Genomic DNA, 20516 nt, shown 5'->3' on the forward strand with positions numbered 1-20516 from the left:
CCCGCGCTGCAAGAAGGAGAGGTACCGCCGCTCGTTCCTACCGACTGCTGTCAGGCTTCACAATTCCCAATGATCACATGTGAAAAAAAATCACATGTGAAAAAAAAACCAAAAAAAAAACTGGACACCTGTAAATATGGGTTGTTGCAATATATCTAAATGCATTTCTTGATTCTGCACTATGTACAGTCTTGTTTATAGAACGGTTTTTGCACATCTACATTTGCACAGTATACAGTTGACATTTTTATTTTGTTATGCTTAGAATATCTTGTTTTCTATCCTTTCACTCCCACCCCAACCCCATCCCTCTTCAATTGCTGCTGTGGACTGCAAATTTCCCCATTGCGGGACGAATAAAGGTATTCTGATTCTGATTCTGATTCTGATAAATGAACAGTTTCTCGCAGTCTCCCTTCCAAAAAACTGATTGCGACAGTTGAGTTTAATGAATTCAGAGAAATGACCAATAAACATGTTAACAGGCTACACTGATACATGCGACTGACTTCAGGTTGAGCTTGGTCTGAAGAAAATAAAAATATTAAATGAGAGTAAACATTGTGGGTCAGCGATTTCCTAAGGGCTTTTCGGACTTTGGTTCCCCCATCGATGACTTTGTCACACTCTCCAGCTCTCCCCAAACTCTTGAACAGTCTTGGCCAAAGTGCCGTCCGGTTTCATCTTGTCATTTAACATTCTTCCGTCAAAGTTTCCGCATAGGCCTCCAACTTTTCGTTTGTATATTCGTGGTAGGGTTATTTCTGTGGAAAACAGAGGATTTGGTTTTAGGGGGTAAAACAAAACAAAACAAAACAAAACAAAGCAAATGAAAAATATTGACAAGGGATAAGGTTTTAGAGTTTTCATTGCGGGTAATTATGGCTGTTAGGATCTTTTCTTGTAATACTTAAAAAAATTGGTGAGGTAACAATTGTGCAAAGGCAAACTTCAGAAGCACGGTTCATTTTTTTGTTTCATTTCATCATAAAGTAAGCAAAGACGATGATTGTTGTTGTTTTAGTTGTATTAAGTTCATCCTGTTTACTTGATATCTAATTTAAAACAGATTATTTTCTTACAGACAGTGTATTGTAGGTGTTCAAATACCTGACATGTTTCGGCGTATACTTCCGCCTTCGTCAGAGTGTCAATCTGGGTGACACCCTAACGAAGACGGAAGTAGATGCTGAAACATGTCAGGTATTTTAACACTTACAATACACTGTCTGTAAGAAAATAATCTGTTTTAAATTAAAATTGAAGATGATGATTTTTTCTTAGTTTGCTGGATCGGAGGAATGTGCAACTGGCATGTCCAGGATTGTCCAGGTCAACTACCAACGTCAAAACAGTTCAATTGTGGGTGGTTTAAAAAGGGTGGTTGGGCGAAAAAAATTACCTGCATCACTGTGTCCATCAAACTTGACGGAAAGACCAAAGTCGGTCGTGAGATAAATGTGAGACAAACGCTTCCTAATCCTTAGACCAAGAGATGGTGAAACAGGTGTCTTGGTTCTCCGTCCATCCACCTGCAGGGAAATAGAACCATAACTTTTGAACAAGTGCCACAAATTATCCGAAAAAAATACAAAATACATAGTTTTTAATGCCCTCAAAACGTACAAACAACTTCCGAAGCTTCTTGAATTCCACAGTGTGATTGTACACTTTGATCTTGAGACTTTGCAATCTATGGTGTTCTTCATGATCGTTACTGTCATCGTCGTTATTGTCGTCGTCATCATCGTCATCTTCTTCACTACTTCTATCATCATTGTCGGGGGTGTTGATGCCCTCTATGTAAACATCCTGGAGATTACTGGGCAAGTTTCTGGTTCGGACCAACACATAGGAGTGTTCTCCTTCAAAGTCATGCTTCATGTTATCAAAGGTCCTGTATCCAGGGTCTCCGTTGATTGTGCACTCATCAAAACCTGTTGTGTGACAATCATCTGAATTGATTAGAAATACAAAACTGATGGCTATCTCTCAGATAGGTCGAATTGATTCACGCTACCCATTTTCTGGCAGTAGAAATGCCCTTCGTCATTTTGAAGGCAAACGTTGTTTCCATCGCACTCTTCTTCGTCACACTCAATCTCCGCGATGTCTTCTTCCTTCTCACATTTACATTTCTGTCGGCAGTGTTTGGTGTACCACACTTGACCCAACTGAAACAAGGCCAAACCAGCAAAGTTAACAGGAGTGCAACCGATTCAGCCAAAATTCCAATTCTTCACTTACCCCGTATTTATTGCCGTCTCTGTCCACGCATCCGCACTGTCCGATCGGCACGCAAACTCCCAGCTTCAGCACGAAGCCGTCATCACACACGCATCCCGGCTCACAAACCCCGATGTCGATACAATGCGGCAGACCGTTCAAAAATCTGCAGGTTGGACCGCAGGCCGGGATACAAGGACTGTAATGACTATTCCGTTGGCAGGGAGGCATTGCTGCCAGAGAGAAAGAGACGAGAACAATGGAAACATCATCCAAGTGCAATTGTATATTTAGTTTACATGTAATAGGTTGAAGGGCCATGCCAACAATTTGTCATACGTTAATTATATGATTGCTGGCACTGGGTCACCTCTCCATTGTGTTAGTGTTATTGGCTGTAGACTATCGCAAGGCTCAGAATCTCTCAATGAGTTGATACTCACTCGATACAGATGTAGTTGGGGGCGATGGTCGACCGCTTGTCGCCGCTTGAGATGCGTTTGGATGTTCTGGGTCGTGGGTCATTGTCGGATGTGGTTCAGTTGTTGCGTTTGAAGGCTGAAGTATAGTAGTTGTGGTTGATTGAGGCCCAGGTGTTCCTGGTGAAGTTTTGTTAGGAGTTTCTGGGTGTGATCCTGTTGTCGGATTGAAGCTATCTGTTGTGACAGGTGCGGGTGTGGTCGTGGTGTGAGGGTACGTCACGGATGTCGTATGTTCTTCCGTTGTTGGTTCGGGTCCTGGATTTTCGGTTCCTTCTACAACTGTTCCTGGTGAAGTATTGTCTGGAGTTTCCGTGTTTGATCCAGTTGTCGGAATGAAGCTATCTGTTGTAAGAGGTGAGGGTCTTGTTGTGGTGTGAGGGTACGTCACAGGTGTCGTATGTTCTTCCGTTGTTGGTTTGGGTCCTGGATTTTTGGTTCCTTCTACAACTGTTCCTGGTGAAGTATTGTCTGGAGTTTCCGTGTTTGATCCAGTTGTCGGAATGAAGCCATCTGTTGTAACAGGTGAGGGTCTTGTTGTGGTGTCAGGATACGTCACGGGTACTGTCGGTTCTTCTGTTGTTGGTTCGGGTCCTGGATTTTCGGTTCCTTCTACAACTGTTCCTGGTGAAGTATTGTCTGGAGTTCCCGTGTTTGATCCAGTTGTCGGAATGAAGCTATCTGTTGTAACAGGTGAGGGTCTTGTTGTGGTGTCAGGATACGTCACGGGTACTGTCGGTTCTTCTGTTGTTGGTTCGGGTCCTGGATTTTCGGTTCCTTCTACAACTGTTCCTGGTGAAGTATTGTCTGGAGTTCCCGTGTTTGATCCAGTTGTCGGAATGAAGCTATCTGTTGTAACAGGTGAGGGTCTTGTTGTGGTGTCAGGATACGTCACGGGTACTGTCGGTTCTTCTGTTGTTGGTTCGGGTCCTGGATGTTTGGTTCCTTCGTCAACTGGGTGGTCGGTTGATGGGCGAACTGTGATGGTTGGCTGAGGTTCAATCGTGGTGGTCGAATTTGGTGTTGTCGTCTGTGTGGTTGTTTGCGTTTCCCCATGGGTTGTGTGGGCTGTTGTTTTGACTGTTGATGTCTGTGGTTGTGTCGTTGATACGTTCCCTGCCGGGGGTTCAAGACCTTCTGTTGTAACGGAAGGATGTGTCACGGATTCGGGGGTAGTAGGCTTAGTCAGGTCTGCAAAACGAGTGACTTTTAATCAGTGACGCCGATTATAACCTAAGGAGATTGTTGGGTGCAGTCAACGATTACCTGAACAGCGACCACTATAGAGGGAAATGTCATCAATGGCAACATCGGACTGCTCATTGGAACCTCGCCGACCCTCAAAAATGATCTAAAAAGCATATTTGAATGATTTTCTTAGCACTGCTGTGGTCAATATGAACCAATTGAGTTAGATTTTCCCCACCTGAAAAGATCCAGTTGTGGTGAAGTCAACTTGGGCCAGACGCCATTCATTTCCTTGATTATTTCTGGTCCAACTTATAGCTTGAGCCTTTTTGTCTTGGAGCAAATAGACATGTAGGCCCATCGTGTCAGCCGAGCCGTACATGTGATACCAGAATTGCAGGCAATGAGAACCAGAGGAAACGCATTCGGAGCTGATGAGACGAGCTGTGTCCCCAAGTGACGCGTCGTTGGCTTCGGTGTAAAGGTAGTGACCATCTAGATGACGACACATGCGTCTCATTAGTTTACATTACTCATGAAGAATATGATTTCATAGGGAATCCATCTGCTATGCTTGGGTGTCAAACCTTTTGCACACGGGGACAGATTTGGTGTGTTAAAAATGTAGCAGGGGCTAACCTTGGCGGACGTTCGTTACATATAAAGGCAATTAATTCATAATACATTTCAGCGAGGCATTCTGTGTTTCAGATTGGCTTTTTAATTGCAGCTATCTCAAGCATGTCATTTGGTTCATTTGAAACATGCATATCCAAATTGAATGGACAAAGAACATTAAAATTGAATATTTAATCAAGTTCACTTTTTTAAACACTTTTTTGTAACAGTTGAAGAGTAATTGTTCTTTTATTGATTGTCGTCATTTTAGAAAATGTAAAAAAAAAAAATAGAAAATTGCCATTTTGGAAAATTGGGGACTCATTCAGTCAATTACACATATACTAATTTGCTTTCCTAGTTGAGCCTCGAGATGGCAGAACTTAGCACACGCAGGTAACAGAACTAAAGCCCAACATATTAATTCTTCAAACGGGCCAGACATTGATTTCATGACGGAGGCTTCGGGCCAGATGAAAATTGACCACGGGCCGCATTTGGCCCCCGGGCCAGACTTTAGACGCTTCTAATTCAAAGTGATGATAGCTTTCAGCACGTGTCGCAAATTCAATTTTCTGAGCTGTCTGGCTGCATTAATTTGCAACAAATTGACTATCAAATTCATCGAGAAACTATTTTCGTAGTCGTGAAATTGTGCCATTGTCAAACTGAAAGCTAGCAACGACTCATTTGATGACAATGACGTTAAAATCTTAGCGAAAGAAAATAGATTGTTTGAAAGTGGAGTAAAAGATGCTATTTTCATAAAACAGCAAACCCCTTCACTAAATCGCCATGGAGTGAGGCAGGACAATAGAAGTAATCAGTCAGGACGATAGAAGCAATCAGTGTAGCCGCAGGGAGTAGTCCTCTGCTCCCCCCAACCTGAGAGCAGGGACCAATCATAGCAGACAGTAGAGATATATATGGGTCCAAAACTACCAGCAAAATATTTTAGTTCGCTGACGAAGCTTTTTGGATAAGAAGCGAAACATCCGACACCTTCAAACAAGTACAGAAGACGGCTGAAGAAACCTTCTCATCGATTGTTAAACTTAGAATAATTGACTTAGAATGACTGATTATCTTTTATGTTGCTATTTTGACGACATCCAAATTAAATACTCAGTCTATAAAACATGCAAAGGATAAACGACTGTGTCAAGTATGACATCTCGCTCACTCAAAAGGAAACAACTAACCATTCCTGAACAAGGAAGTTTGCACCAAAAGGCGTGCCCGACTTTTGTCATTGGCCTATGTAATTATCACGAATCACACCCTGATGTAATTATACAAATGTGAAACTTTACTGCGGATGAGTCAGACGTTTACTTACGTCCTGTTGTGTGATCTGAAGAGGGCCCCGTCATGGACGTCGGGGTTGAGCCACTTTGTCTTGTCCAGTCAAAGACATCAGCAACAAGTTGCTTCCACTGGCATAGATTTTTCTCAAAATTACAGTTGATTTGGCACACTGGAAAGACGCACAGGTGACATAATTGACAACAAATTAATAAGAAGCATTGAAACTAAGCTAGAATATAAATTACTCTACCTGACTGAGGTAGTCGGTCCTGTGCATCTTCAGGAAAATTGCTGTTCACAATGTGATTTGTCGTTGCTTTCGTGACAGGAACTGCTGTGGCGTTAGCTACAGGTGGCCAAGCTGTATCAAGGAGTTGATCTGTAACATTATCAATCTCTGTGATTGTAGTCATCTGTGTTGTGATACTTGGCGGAATGGTATTGTTTCCTTCGGGTTTGGGAGGATGCGTCGTCCCCACACCACTTAGTTCTAAAAATAGAGGTTGATATTGGGATATAAAAGTGGACAGACTTTGATATGAGCAATGTGTGTATGATTTGGCATTTTACAGACCTGAGCAATGGCCGTTGTACAATGTCACATCGTCAATGGCGACATCTGATCTTTCATTGGAGCCTCTGCGGCCCTCAATAATGATCTAGATCGAAAACATTATTTTTTTTCGTTCTGTGTTTGCCAAATCGTCGGCTGCTAATCCGAATCTCGACATCAATGCCAAACAACCTGAACGTGGTCAAAGTATACCTGGAAAGCTCCTTTGACCGTCAAATCCACCTGAGCCAAGTGCCACATATTTCCTTGATCATTCCTTTTCCACCATATGACATCAGCTTTTTTGTCCTGCAGTAAATACAGATGGAGTCCCATAGTATCGGCCGAGCCGAACATATGGTACCAGAACTGCAGGCAATGAGAACCGGAGGCAGCACATTCCGAACTGATGAGTCGAGCTGTATCGCCATGCGACACGGAACTGGCCTCAATGTAAAGGTATTGACCATCTAGACAAGAGAAATCAAACTTTGGTCAAATAAATTCTTCATCTTTGTGTTTTACGCTCGGCGTGTCCGAGATTAGACCTCCAGTGTGGTCAGAAGAAGGGCCCGTCATTAGGGTCGGCGTCGAGTCACTTTGCCATGTCCAGTCAAAAGCATCGGTCACCATCTGTTTCCAGCCACAGAAATTCATATCGAAGCTACAATTTAGGCTGCAAACTGCAACAGAAAAACAACGATAGCACAGTGTTATGAAAAATGGGCTATTTCAATGAATCCCGAAAAAAATGGAATTCCAGTAAAAATAAATAAATAAACTGTTAGGTATCTGGCTAAAATAAAACCTGTCCTTTCTCTTGAGGACCTTGACTTGAAGCAGTCGTTCATGCCTTTGTCACATCTCGGCTCAATTACTGTAACTGTCACAGATTACAAGGCGGTGATGATGGTGGATCCCCAAAAAGCAGGCAGGAGGGAGCAGCAGGGTGTATTTGACAAATTGTATTAAAATAAATTAAGCAGGAACACAATCTCAAACATCAAAGTCATCTGAACAGCAAAGTACAAAGTATCAAAGAAAAACCATTAGTAAAAATCTGCCGAGATGAAACAAACCTGACAGGACAGGGTGAAGCAAACACATACAATGACCTGACAACGAATGGTCGTGCCGGGAGTCCTTTTAGCTGCCACTGATTGGAACGACCAACACCTGTGCAGGTGCAGGCGGGGCCGACTTATGTATTTATTTATAATAATAATAATAATAATAATAATAATAATAATAATAATAATAATAATAATAATAATAATAATAATACGACATTTAATTTCTAAGCGCCTTTCAAAATTCTTAAGGACACTTTACAGTCACAGGATTAGAAGTTGGTGAGCAGTGGCAGCCATTCATGCAGCCATTCGTGCCAGCGTTCAATCTACCCGGAAGTAACACAGCAGCAAAGTTATGAAAGGAAGAGTAAAGGAAAGAAAGAAGTAAAAAAAACAAAATACAGGGGCTGCTGTCTATTCATTCATTCATTCATTCATTCATTCATTCATTCATTCATCTATGTATTTACTTATTTATCTATGTATCTATTTATTTACTTCTTTATTATTTTTATTTCAATATGTATTGTATTGTGTTGTAAATCAAAAAATTGGCAATGACCTCATACCTGAATCTCTTCTCCACTCGGGTAATTTAATGGATGGCATGTCGGCCCTAATAAAAACAGCAAATATATTAAAGCCATTCTTTACACGTAATCTTTTGCACAAAAAAAAAATCTTAAGTGGAAAAGCGTGACATTTAATTTATTACCTGCAATGACTTCCACTCCAAGTTAGAAAGAGAAGCATCACTGTGACCAACAAATACGTGCGGAAGCCTCCAAGCATGGCTGATCCCTTCAGGCCAACTCTTGCGTTGCTAATACTCTCACGTTGACGAACTTCCGAAAGGGATGATGAGGAGTGACTTGTTTGTGGGGGACGCAGTGCAGATGTGTCACTCTGCAAAGAAGGCGCAGGGCGTTGAGTTTTTATAGCCCACCGCTTGTACCAGGTAACCGTTGCGGTGGGTGGGGAGAACAGGTTGAAGACTAAGGCCCGGATCCTGCCGTATAGCATAACAGACTTCCACTGACGACAGGCGCGACACAGTTACGGAAAAGGGCAAGAGATAAGGTCGGTGTTCTTATGTTGCTAGGTCGTAAAAAAAAGACAGAGGTGAAGAAATGCTGGAAAGCAGTTGACACAAGGTTTTGTAAAAAGGTTCCTCTCATGGTTTAAAAATTAATGGATATCTCTGGATTTTTTTCCCCCACTGAATTTTATTTTACTTTATTTTACTTTACTCACCTTTATTTTACTTTACTTTATTTTACTGTATTTTGATTTACTCTGTTTTACTTTATTTTAATTTACTCTACTCTACTTTAATCTACTCTACTCTACTTACTTTGTTATTGTACGTTATTTTTATATTACTTTGTTTTACTTTACTCTACTTTATTTTACTGTATTTTAATTTACTCTACTTTATTTTACTTTATTTTAATTTACTCTATTTTACTCTACTCTACTCTACTCTACTCTACTCAACTTTAATCTACTCTAGTCTACTTATTGTATGTTATTGTACGTTATTTTACTTTATTTTACTTTGTTTTACTTTACTCTACTTTATTTTACTTTATTGTACTTTATTTTACTTTATTTTAATTTACTCTACTTTATTTTACTTTATTTTAATTTACTCTATTTTAATTTACTCTAATCTATTCTACTTTATTTTACTCTCCTCTACTTTACTTTAATCTACTCTACTCTACTTATTTTATGTTATTGTACGTTATTTTACTTTGTTTTACTTTACTCTACTTTATTTTACTTTATTGTAATTTATTTTACTGTATTTTAACTTACTCTACTTTATTTTACTTTATTGTAATTTACTCTATTTTAATTTACTCTACTTAAATTTACTCTACTTTATTTTACTTTACTCTACTCTACACTGTTGTACTTAATTTAATTTAACTCGACTAATGTTACTAAATTAGGATCCGGGTGTACTTTTAATTATAAACAATCCACTATTTCTTCTTTCATACCTGTCAATGTTTTGGGGTGTAAATTTGTGGTAGAGCGCATCACGATTTCAAATGATCATAGGTGTCAATCACATTTTAGTTCCCGAAGGCGGTTGCGACTGAAACCAAGTAAAAATAAAGTCCAGAAGATTTATTCAACAACTATTTTACGTTATTGTAATGAAGAGTTAAGATTGTTCTTCAAAATGGTGAAAGAAGGTTACGTTCCTCATTAGGTGTTTAAAGCTGAGGAAACCGGCCACTCCATTCCATCAAGCCATCAACGACCATCACAAAGGTAAATAAAATGACTTTATTATATAGTATAGTTTATTTCTTTAATTATAATACCACAGCACATTTATTATACATAAAATAAGGTATATTTTGTGTAGTTTTAAGGCTTAGAAAATTAGAAAGTAGAAAATTATGTTTTATTGGGGACCTGGGAACGAATTATTCTTATTTTGATGGTTTCCGATGGGAAATTAATTTTTGGGATACACACTTTTCGCCTTACACTGTCTGGGAACCAATTAAGTTTGCAAGCCAACGTATCACTGTCCAACTGTCCATTTGAAGAGAAGGTCCATTGTAAAGCAGCTGCACAGCAGCTATCGTCGCTGTGCATCTACACTACAGTATGAGTAACGACAGCGTCTTTAATATTTTCACAGCACATAAGGGCTATTTTGATGGTGATGCAGCTATCGGCTGTTATCAAATGAGACAGCCCGGCTGATTTTTTCGACAGATAACGTAGATTTACAATCATTTCTGGACTTAATGTTCGGTCACACTTGGTTATTCATTTGCTCTGCATTGAACATACTGTACTGTACTGTACTGTACAGTATTACTCAAGCCAATTTCTGAGATTGTACAGTCACATGAGTACTGTACAGCAGTTCTGTACTGTCGGCTTACGGGAAAAGGGTTTGCCTGTCTGATCATGATAAGGCTTAAAGTGTCAATCATTATATAGATATCAGGTATTAAAGTTCAATTAGGTTTGAAGACCATCATCGTGATTTAACTCATTCACTGCCAGATGTGCAAAAATGTGTCCACTCCAGTGCCATGTTTTTTGTCATTCTCACTCAAATTGCAGTACCCACAGAATATGGAGTTTTAGGACTACATAAACATTCAATGTAGCGTAAGAAACTTTCTTCTTTCATCACAAAAAAAGAGTTCATTCCTAAGTGATATGGTTCTGGAGTTATCTGAGCTTGAAATGGGGGCAGCTGTACAAAATACAATAAATACGTACGTACATTTTGATTTAGATAGCGCTTAAACAACAGCTGAAACTGGAAAAAAGTGTTAACATGGAAAAAAGGGAAATGCTACCCCCTTGTGGAAGGGAAAAAAAAACATTTCCAGAGGGAATGCCGCTCTATGTCATAATTTCAATTCCTGAGTAAATTTTAAATTTGGGAATGGCAGTGACTGAGTTAATACATTTTGCCCGAAAGTGAAAGTGATTCATATACCACATTGTAGACTTCCCAAAAGTGAGCCTACAATAAATACAGTCAGTCATCAATTTATGTACTTAATGACATCCCACTAAATCCATAAACCTGCAGTTGCTCGCACACATCCGGCATGTCTCGAGCAAATAAAAAGGGCCATTTGTTATCAACCTCGCCCACTGAAGGACTGCAACCTAAAGGCCAGTATCAAGCATGAATTTGTTGACCCCCAGACACTTTTCAAGCCTTCTTCTTAACTCATTCACTGCCATTCGCTAATTTGCAAGTTTTTTTTTTTTTCTTGTTTGGTTGCGTTGTCCATGGCCTTTGGCAATGTTTTTTCCCTTCCACAAGGGGGCAGAATTTCCATTTTTTTCCATGTTAGCGCTTTTTTTCAACTTCAGCTGTTGTTGAAGCGCTATATAAACCAATATGTCTGTATCCCGTGACTGTAAAGTGTAAAGGACACTTTACAGTCACGGGATAAGAACTTTTTTTTTCTCCGGGTGAACAGTGGCAGCCATTCGCGACAGCGTTCTCCTATTATTATTAATAGTATTATTATTAGTATTACTATTAGTACTAGTACTAATACTATTAGTATGAGTATGAGTATGAGTATGAGTATGAGTATGAGTATTAGTATATCAGTATTAGTATTAATATGTTAGTATTCGTATTAATATTAGTATTAGTATTAGTAGTAGTATTAGTAGTAGTACTATTATTATTAGTAGTAGTATTAGTATATTTAGTATTGTTATTATTATTATTATTATTATTATTATTATTATTATTATATTATTAGTATCATTAGTATTATTCTTATTCTTATTAGTACTAGTAGTAGTAGTAGTAGTAGTAGTATTAATAGTAGTAGTACAGTAATAGTATGCGGCTCAAACCTGTAAAGATGGAGGACACTGATTTGCTGTGTCGACCCTTGAAGGGAAAAGCCGAAAGGCGTATTAGTACTTATTTGTATTAGTAGTATTAGTAGTATTAGTAGTATTAGTAGTAGTATCGCATTGTATCGACAGCTGCCCTCATTTCAAGCTGCAGACCCATATAATTTAGGAATTAATTCTTTTTTTTCTGATGAAAGAAGAGAGTCCGAGCTGGTCTGGAAAATAGATAAACAGATCATCTGAAATGTAGAGAATCAACCTATTTTTTTATTGTTATTTTTTATGAGGACATGTGAAACATGTCAATGATCATTAAAAAACATGCTTTACAGCTCCAAAATAAATTCAGCCCCTCCCTTTTAATTTGAATACGTTAAAGGATAATTTATCGCTTGCACACGATGACATTTTGACGTTAGGAGTATGACATGAGAAATGTCAAGCCTCCTGTTCACCAGAAGGTGGCGCTCTGTATCTTTCTCAAAACCACCTCAACGTCCCAGCATTTTATCGTCTATCACTTGCAGCTTTTTTTTCTAGTGGCAATAGTTTCGGCCAGTCATGGACATCAAATTCAAATGGAATGAATTGAACAAAAAAATATTATTTAGATTATGGTAAAAAACACATACAACTAATAGAAAAGGGAGTTTTTTGTGTGTAGCATGTATTTTCTACAGCCGCCCTCTTTGAATGAACCCATTCATGAGCCACGGATGAAAAGAATATGTATTTAATTACGATAATAACCGATCTGGCCATCTCCTCTGTTAAACCAAGATAATTGTCATTTGAAATCTGATAAGGAATTGGGTCCAGTGATTTTCTCACTGATAAGCTCCATGCGCCTGTTACAATACGCTGGCAGTGTCCTATCTCCCCCTCAATTAACTTCAAACTGCTCTCCATTACACGCTACAATGACATACGCCATTTCATTACCTCATACGGACTCCATCAGCGCCACTAATTGTTTTTCTTTTCCGCCTCTCTCCATCTTGGAGGGTGTGAAAACGAAAGGATGCAGGTGGTTGAGAGGGGGAAAAAAAATCAAAGATACGGCGTATGACACAGACTTCAGAACTGTCCGGTGTAATTGTGTGATTTGCCCGAGGGGGCGAAGAGCAAAGGGATAGACATAACCTTGAAACATACTCTCCATTTAACTTTTAATTGGCGTTAATTCTGAAGGCGATGAACAAATCCCTTCACCTTTTGACGTGTGATTGACACTTCTCTGCGTAAACAATTTGAGATGTTTTTTTTTTTTTACTTCAAATGTGTCATGAGCAAATTTCCCCATTGTGTGACTATTAAGGGCTTTCTGATTCTGATTCTGATTTGTATCAGTGGCAGACCGTCAAGGCCTGCAACGCCTTCTCTGCTTGCCTAAAAATATCTGAATCACAGACTGATGTGTATTATATTTTGTCCATGAATTTTTATTAAATAATTCCAACATGCCTTTCAGCTTCATTTTATTGATTTTCCCCTGTTTTGCGGCTTCCAGATGTCTGTTTTTGTATTGCAGCATTGAACTAATCATATTTCAGCAATTATTTGTTACCAGGGTTAAAAATTGACTTGGATGCCTTCAAAATCAGTTGTGCAGGCCCTGGAGTATAAATGAAACTGTTGCTCCAAACAATCAGTTTTCGAATTGGCAACCCAAGGGGTAACAATGCCTTCTTGCAGGCGCCAGTCAACGCTAGTCACTTGTTGTGTTAAGTTCATACTGTCTACTTGTGATCTAATTTACAACAGATTATTTTCTTACAGACAGTGGCTTTTTTAAGTGTTACACCAGAAATATACGCCGAAATATTTAAGGTAATAAACACCACATAAACACAACACAAAAAACAGCTAAAAAAGCCACTGTCTGTAAGAAAAGAATCTGTTGTTAGCTAGTCACTAGCCAATTATAGTTTGTGAAAATTGCTTTGATCATGAGCCGCAAGTGAAAAGAGCATACTGGACAGAGCTAGCATACCGTATCGGTAGCGAGCTGCATAAGCAAATCGTCTGCATAAGCTTTCAGTTGTACAGGAGTGGTCCATCGATGAAAAGGTTTGTTCAGCCGTCATCTGTACTTTCCAAGAAGTACAGATGACGGCTGAAGAAACCTTTTCATCGATGTATAAGCAAATATATTGTGTTGATTTAATAGCGGTTTTGTCAACCCGCAATGGCTGAAGGAGAAGAAATTGAGTTGGTGGGAGATTTACTGTTAAAGCCATTTTCAAGACGGACTTTTCAAGAAAAAAAATGGCCATCATTAAGAAAAGTCTGTCAGTTATTTCCTGAGTAACGGCACCCTCTGGTGGACTTGTAGTAAATCACACCACCTTTTTTTCAGTCTGGTTTGATTCAGACATAGCACTACTGAAGGCCTCGCGATGAAATCCACTGCCCTGCCACTGATCTGCAGACATGTAAAAGGCAGTTCTGTATGTGCCTTGGCTGAGTAAAACCGTTCAAATATTCGTACACTGAAAATATTGAGTCCAGATAGAAAGTATTTGTCGATCTATAGTCCTTGTCCAACAAAAGCTGAGGAATCAAAAATCACCAATGGTTTGACTCCTCTTCTGTTGTTAAGTTGCGGTCTGTTCATGCGACGTGATCCAAAGTCTTTCTGGGTTTTCAAAAACAGTGAGCGGAGAGATTTTTCTTCCTCCTCCCTTCGCATAAAACCAACCGCCTGCTGTACCTAAAATGGATGCAAATGGAAGTACAGTAAAGTCTCGTTATATCGATATTCTCGGGAGTCGAAAAAATATCGATATAACCGGACTATCGATATATCCGATCCTCCGGCATGTAAATTTCCTCCTTGCGTTCATAGAAATAGTATCGTAATAAGCAGTACTATCGATATCGATATAACGAGACTTTACTGTAGTTGGCTTGAAACAAACCAGACAAGCCTTTTATAGTTACATGGAAACAAAGTGCTGCAAATATTTTCCCCTATGTCTTTTGATCCATGGTTCTAATAAAACCAAACAGTATTGTAGCCTTCATTTTTTTTCTGCACAACAGTCACAGCAGGACATTTTTTTCACCAACTAGGTGGACGTGATGACATCATCAGCTTTTAGTGCATAGAGACCCTGACAAACCAAACGCAGGAAATAAGTCCCTGAATTAATAATACAAGTCGAGAAGGTGATGTAATATCCGAGCTGGCCTCCAAGGACAAAAAAAAGCACACGCCCTATTGGATTGAGTTCAAATTTGAGATTTTGTTTCACACACACCACAGCAGTCAGCCTATTGCTCTTACTGTCCTTTCAGGCCCAAAATGAATCCAAATCATCCAGCTGAACGTACGTACGGCAATGGGCGTGATGCGAAACTCGGGATCTCATGGGTGGCTGAATTGGTTTCAGTCATCCCATCCAGGATTTGATTCGCTCACACAACCCAGCCGAGACCAGTTTGTGATGAGCTGTTGGTCTCCGGCCGAGGTATAGAAATCACATCTATAATGTTTTATATTAGTTGCTACTCTGCTAGAGAGTGACAAATGAAAGAAGGAAAATGAAAAAAAGGCAACAGAATTTGAGGTGCTTGAAGCAAAGTAAAGTGGTGGCCTGGCTCAAGTGCTTAGTGGAGCATGTGAGACCAATCAAAGCTCACATGCATACACAATTAGAGAAATGGAAAGCCTTTGGTGTTTTAATTACTAACTGATCTGCATATATTCGAATAACAATGAATTTGCCCAAGGTGCCCTGACAGGATGAAGAACATTTCCTGCTTTCTCGGCTTAAAGCACGCTCAGTTAACAACCTACTTTTTTTTTTCCTAATAGCGTAAAAGAGTTTTGCCTCTCTATATTTACGAGACAAATAACTCCATTGGGGACTTTGTTTATTCTAAAAAATGGCTTTTATTCTAATATTTGTGTCTTTGGAGTACTTTTCCCACTCATCCATTGAGAAATTACACAACCGTTTACCTTGATCTACACAATTATATTCCGGAAATGTATTTTTTGAAATGGCAAGAAACTAACTCTCACAACATTTGAATCATAGAATAATACTTTTTAGTACCATAAATCTGATGTTGTACTCTGTGGTTCTAGGACTGTCACTAGAATGCCACAAGATAGCAGCAGAACAATAGTAATACAGTACTGGACATTTAGTAGCTAGCTAGCTAGCTAGCTAGATGTATAGCTAGATGCCTAGATAGCTAAAGATAGCTAGATTCCTAGATAGTAGATTTATAGCTAGCTAGGTAGATAGATCGATACCCAGCTGGCTATCTAGCTAGGTAGATAGAGATAGCTAGATGGCTAGATAGATAGCTCGATAGATAGCTAGATAGCGAGATATCTAGATAGATAGCTCGATAGTTAGGTAGCTAAATCGCTAGATAGCTAGAGAGATAAAACCAAATAAACCTCGAACATGCAAATTTGTGAACACTTTGGGTTCCAATGTCCAGTCTTACTATTGCTATGCTGCTATCTTGTGGCATTCTAGTGACAAAGTACGTTGAAGTGAATTGAGGACTTTGATTAAATTGAGTCAAGAACCAATAAAATATTTTAATATTCAAATGTATATTGAAGACACCGCTCAGCGACAAAAAAAAAAAAAAAAAAAAAAAACACCAACACAATAGCTTAATAAATGCTGGCCTCAATTTGAACAACTTGATCAAGTGATAAGCCGGCCTTTGTTGACTGAATTTTATATTGACACACAGGAAACAGGGAACCCGCTGACGTCTCTGGAGGACTTGGAACACTGACATCAAATGACCCCCTCACCCGTTTCCAAGTCGATAAACAATTTACGCACTACAAAAGAACAACAGCCGTCATTCTATTGTCCAACCAGGAAAACATGCGTCCTTTTAAAATGTCAAATGAAACAAGCCTTTCTAAGAGTGCAGTGTTCTATTGATTTAAACTGGGCTCATCATTTGACCACCATGCTCAAATTATGGGCTCCCTCCATACAAAGTCACAGGAAAAAAAAAAAGTTTAACAACTTGAAATAGTACAGATCTCTTCGCCAGGTAGATCAAAACAACAAAGAAAAACCATTGAATGGAAGCAGTGCAAATTTGGCATTTTTCGGACTTTTCCTAAATCGGAAGCGAAATAATAGTCGTAGTTGGGGTTGTTTATACACCTTTGTCACGTAATCAAAATTTGGGAATTATTTTTAGTGTGTTCGTGCACCTCTTTGTGCGTCACGTTGTCCTGTGTGATGTGTTCTTCAGGCATCAGTGGCTTCGTGATGAATCCTTATGGCCCGTTGGGCATCTGCCTCCGTTACAGCTGGGCCAGCCTAATGAACTGGACCCATACACTGTCATAATCAGATTAATTACAATGTTCAGGTACAAAATGACCAAAATCAATAGGGATAACGGGAGAAGTCGCTCCGCGGCTAAAGGATGATTAGACAATGTCGACAGGCGGAGAGTGTCAAGGTCAGCGGCAAACTGGATGCTTCGAAGTGAAGCCAAGTGAGCAAAAGCACTGAGAAAATTCATACATTGGCATTCTGGGGAGCTGCTGTTGTTGACTGCATATGAAAATAACAGCAAATGGATGGAGATCCTTGATACCGCGGCGGGACATATGGTGACAATGGTCCACCCTGTTTGCCCTCGTCACCTCTCCGAGGACAATTTGACACCTGGCGTAGATGCTATATGAAAGACGGAGATCCTTATGACTGGAAATAAATCTGCAGACATATTTGCATAAACACATCGGTTGAGACTGTATTTTAGGAGCCATTCAAGAGGATAAGTGTCAGGGCTAAAATGGGAGAAATTTGATGGTGGGGGGAAGCTTAGTCGTGATGTATGTTCAAAGTCTTCCTGTCAAGTCAAAGGAATTAACAACTTCTTTGTTTGGATTGAGTGAGTGCACCAGGAAAACAATTTGAATATGCACCCAAAAGACACCCTCGTTGGTGGCGGTTGAACAACATATACGATAATTTGGTTAATCAATGACGGAATTCTAAGAAGGTGGATGATTTTAAGTACTTGGGATCAACTGTCCAGAGAAATGGAGAGTGTGGAAAAGAGGTGAAGAAGCGTGTCCAGGCAGGCTGGAGCGGCTGGAGAAAAATTTCAGGTGTGTTAGAAGGGTTTGAGCTAGGATGAAAGGAAAAGTGTATAAAACGGTGGTGAGACCAGCCATGATGTTCGGACTGGAGACAGTGCCACTGAAGAAAAGACAGGAAGCAGAACTGGAGGTAGCACAGCTGAAGATGTTGAGGTTTTCTTTGGGAGTGACCAGGTTGGATAGGATCAGGAATGAACGTATCAGAGGGACGATTCATATTAGAGGCTCTGGAGAGAAGGTTAGAGAGGGCAGACTGAGATGGTTTGGACATGTCCAGAGCAGAGAGAGTGACTATATCGGGAAAAAGGATGTTGAGCCTTGAACTGCCAGGCAGGAGACCGAGATGAAGACCAACCAAAGAGGAGGTTTATGGATGTTGTCAAAGAGGACATGAAGGTAGCTGGTGTGATAGAACATGATGCACAAAACCGAGTTATATGGAGAACACTGATTTGCTGTGGCGACCCCTGAAGGGAAAAGCCGAAAGGAAAAGAAGAAAAAGAATGACGGAATTCTATCGGCTATAGTCTGTGATCAAACACGCTTTCTCGCCCGGTCGTCTTTAGTTTTACATGTCCCCACGCCCTGACATCTTTGTCCAATCGCAATCAGACGCTCGCTCAGCCACACCTTCATTTTTTTGCTCCCAGCCGGAAGTGTAATCAATACCTCTTAAAAAAAATCATGTTTTTTTCACTGCTCGTTTTCCGCAACTCTGCCAATGACAGAATTAGCTGCCAAAGCTCAGACTCATAAAAAAAATTGTTCACCTTGTTCAGGTATATCAGTCCGCTAAATTTTTAATCAGTCTGTAACTTCATTGCTCCTTCAGGGAAAACATGTCAAAGAGTATTAATGAGATGAGGGATTCATACGTCAGAATTGAGCAAAAACGGATAAAAGCTGCCATTTTTTACCTTCCCAGGTGAATTACTACAACTGCAAATCCGGTGGAGCAAATTCCCACACAAGGCATTTGAAGGCTTATTAAAGCTTCTCCCCAAAAAACAGTTTGCATATTCTAAAAGTTCCCCACCCGCATAAAATCTATCATTAGCTAACGCCCTGAAACAGCCACCGCATGAACACAGCAAATGTATGTAATAAATGCAGTTCAATACAATATTGTACTTGAATTCTACAGTATATTTCAATCACAACACTCCATACGCGTGTGAATGGAAACATCACGCTTTCTGACTTCCTGCCTGCCTTTCAACAGATCCACCTGAGCTGGAGACTGAGGACAATTTCGCAATATTGATGTAGCAATTTACTGCAGCAGAGTCATTTTGGGACCATTTTCTTTTCTGTATGGCAAGGTGAAAAAAACATATTTCAGAGGTGGAGGCAATATATAGATGGGTAGGTATGTAGGTAGGTTGTTAGATAGGTAGGTAGGTCGGTAGCTAGCTAGCTATGAAAATGAGGGGAAGAACATCAATAAAGCACGACAGTACTTGAATCAAAGTCCTCAATTCACTTCAACGTACTTCTTTGTCGCTAGAATGCCACAAGATAGCAGCAGAGCAATAGTAATACTGGAAAGTGGAACCCAAAGTGTTTGCATATTCATGATTTATTTAGTAGCTAGTTACTAAATAAACCATCCATATAGCTGGCTAGATAGATAGATGGATAGACGGATAGCTAGCTAGCTCTATTGATAGATGATGGTTAGCTAGCTAGATGCTAGATGGAAAGCTAGCTAGCAAGATTGATAAATGGATAGATTGATAGACGGATAGCTAGCTAGCTCGATTGATAGATGATGGTTAGCTAGCTAGATAATAGATGGAAAGCTAGCTAGCTAGATTGATAGATGGATAGATTGATAGATGGATGGCTAGCTAGCTTGATAATTATAATAATAATAATACATTTCATTTATATCTAGATAGATAGCTAGATTGCTAAAACCAAAGAAACCCTAAATATGCAAATTTGCAAACTTTGGGTTCTACTGTCGTACGTTTTTGTACGTTGATGTGAATTGAGGACTTTGATTCAAGTACTGTAGTGCCTTATTAAGACATAGTGGTCTTGCCTTAATTTTTATTTATTTACTGTATTCACTTTTTGATAAATAGAAAAATAGTGTACTAAAGGAACATAAATTAATCATTTATTTTCCAAACCAATGTGATCTCTTCAAGACATTTCACACCTGTATTCTAGCAACTCCCAAGACACATTATAGCCTTTTTATGGACGATAAATCTTGATAATAACGCTACACTCCAGATGGAAGAGAGGAAAATGTCAATAAGGAACATTTCTGATGATGTGCCACGCCGTCATGCAAATTTCATCCTAAATGCTGCCTGTGAGTCAATAATTGACTGCGCTCGCCCTTTCGTTGCAGCCATCTCTCCTCCTACATTTCCACTGTACAACGCCCAAGTGCACATTTCCATGCAAATAGACTTGAATTGCCTCACCTAATATTTAAAATACACACATCACCGCTTTGTGCCAGCGCGTTATGTCTGAAGCTCAAAAGCAAAGAGGCTGCGGCTGCTTTTTTTTTTCCAGAGCTGCGTTGAAGCTACGGGCCCATTTTCTGTCTTTTGCTGACAGCTGTGATG

General features: G+C 39.6%; 1 protein-coding gene and 1 long non-coding RNA gene across 2 annotated transcripts; one reads left to right on the forward strand and one right to left on the reverse strand.

Annotated features, from left to right (window-relative positions):
* Positions 1–412: 412 nt before the first annotated feature.
* LOC148891226 (uncharacterized) lies at positions 413–8483 on the reverse strand. Its single transcript, XM_089007648.1, has 15 exons — positions 8161–8483; positions 8015–8061; positions 6921–7055; positions 6586–6842; positions 6394–6478; positions 6070–6309; positions 5851–5988; positions 4132–4388; positions 3972–4056; positions 2670–3896; positions 2248–2459; positions 2021–2174; positions 1627–1937; positions 1403–1532; positions 413–764 (listed from the first exon to the last, which is right to left on the reverse strand). Exons 1-15 carry the CDS (start codon positions 8466–8468, stop codon positions 622–624), a joined length of 3729 nt encoding a protein of 1242 aa, XP_088863774.1. The 5' UTR covers positions 8469–8483; the 3' UTR covers positions 413–621.
* An 8-nt stretch (positions 8484–8491) lies between these two features.
* Positions 8492–16681, forward strand: LOC148891227 (uncharacterized). The gene is made up of 4 exons (XR_016116387.1): positions 8492–8525; positions 9670–9731; positions 15120–15292; positions 16545–16681. It is a non-coding gene; the product is annotated as an uncharacterized LOC148891227 (long non-coding RNA).
* Positions 16682–20516: the final 3835 nt, after the last annotated feature.

This window comes from Hippocampus bargibanti, linkage group LG11, assembly GCF_051943395.1.
Source record: "Hippocampus bargibanti isolate YZ-2025 linkage group LG11, ASM5194339v1, whole genome shotgun sequence".
Taxonomy (NCBI): Eukaryota; Metazoa; Chordata; class Actinopteri; order Syngnathiformes; family Syngnathidae; genus Hippocampus; species Hippocampus bargibanti.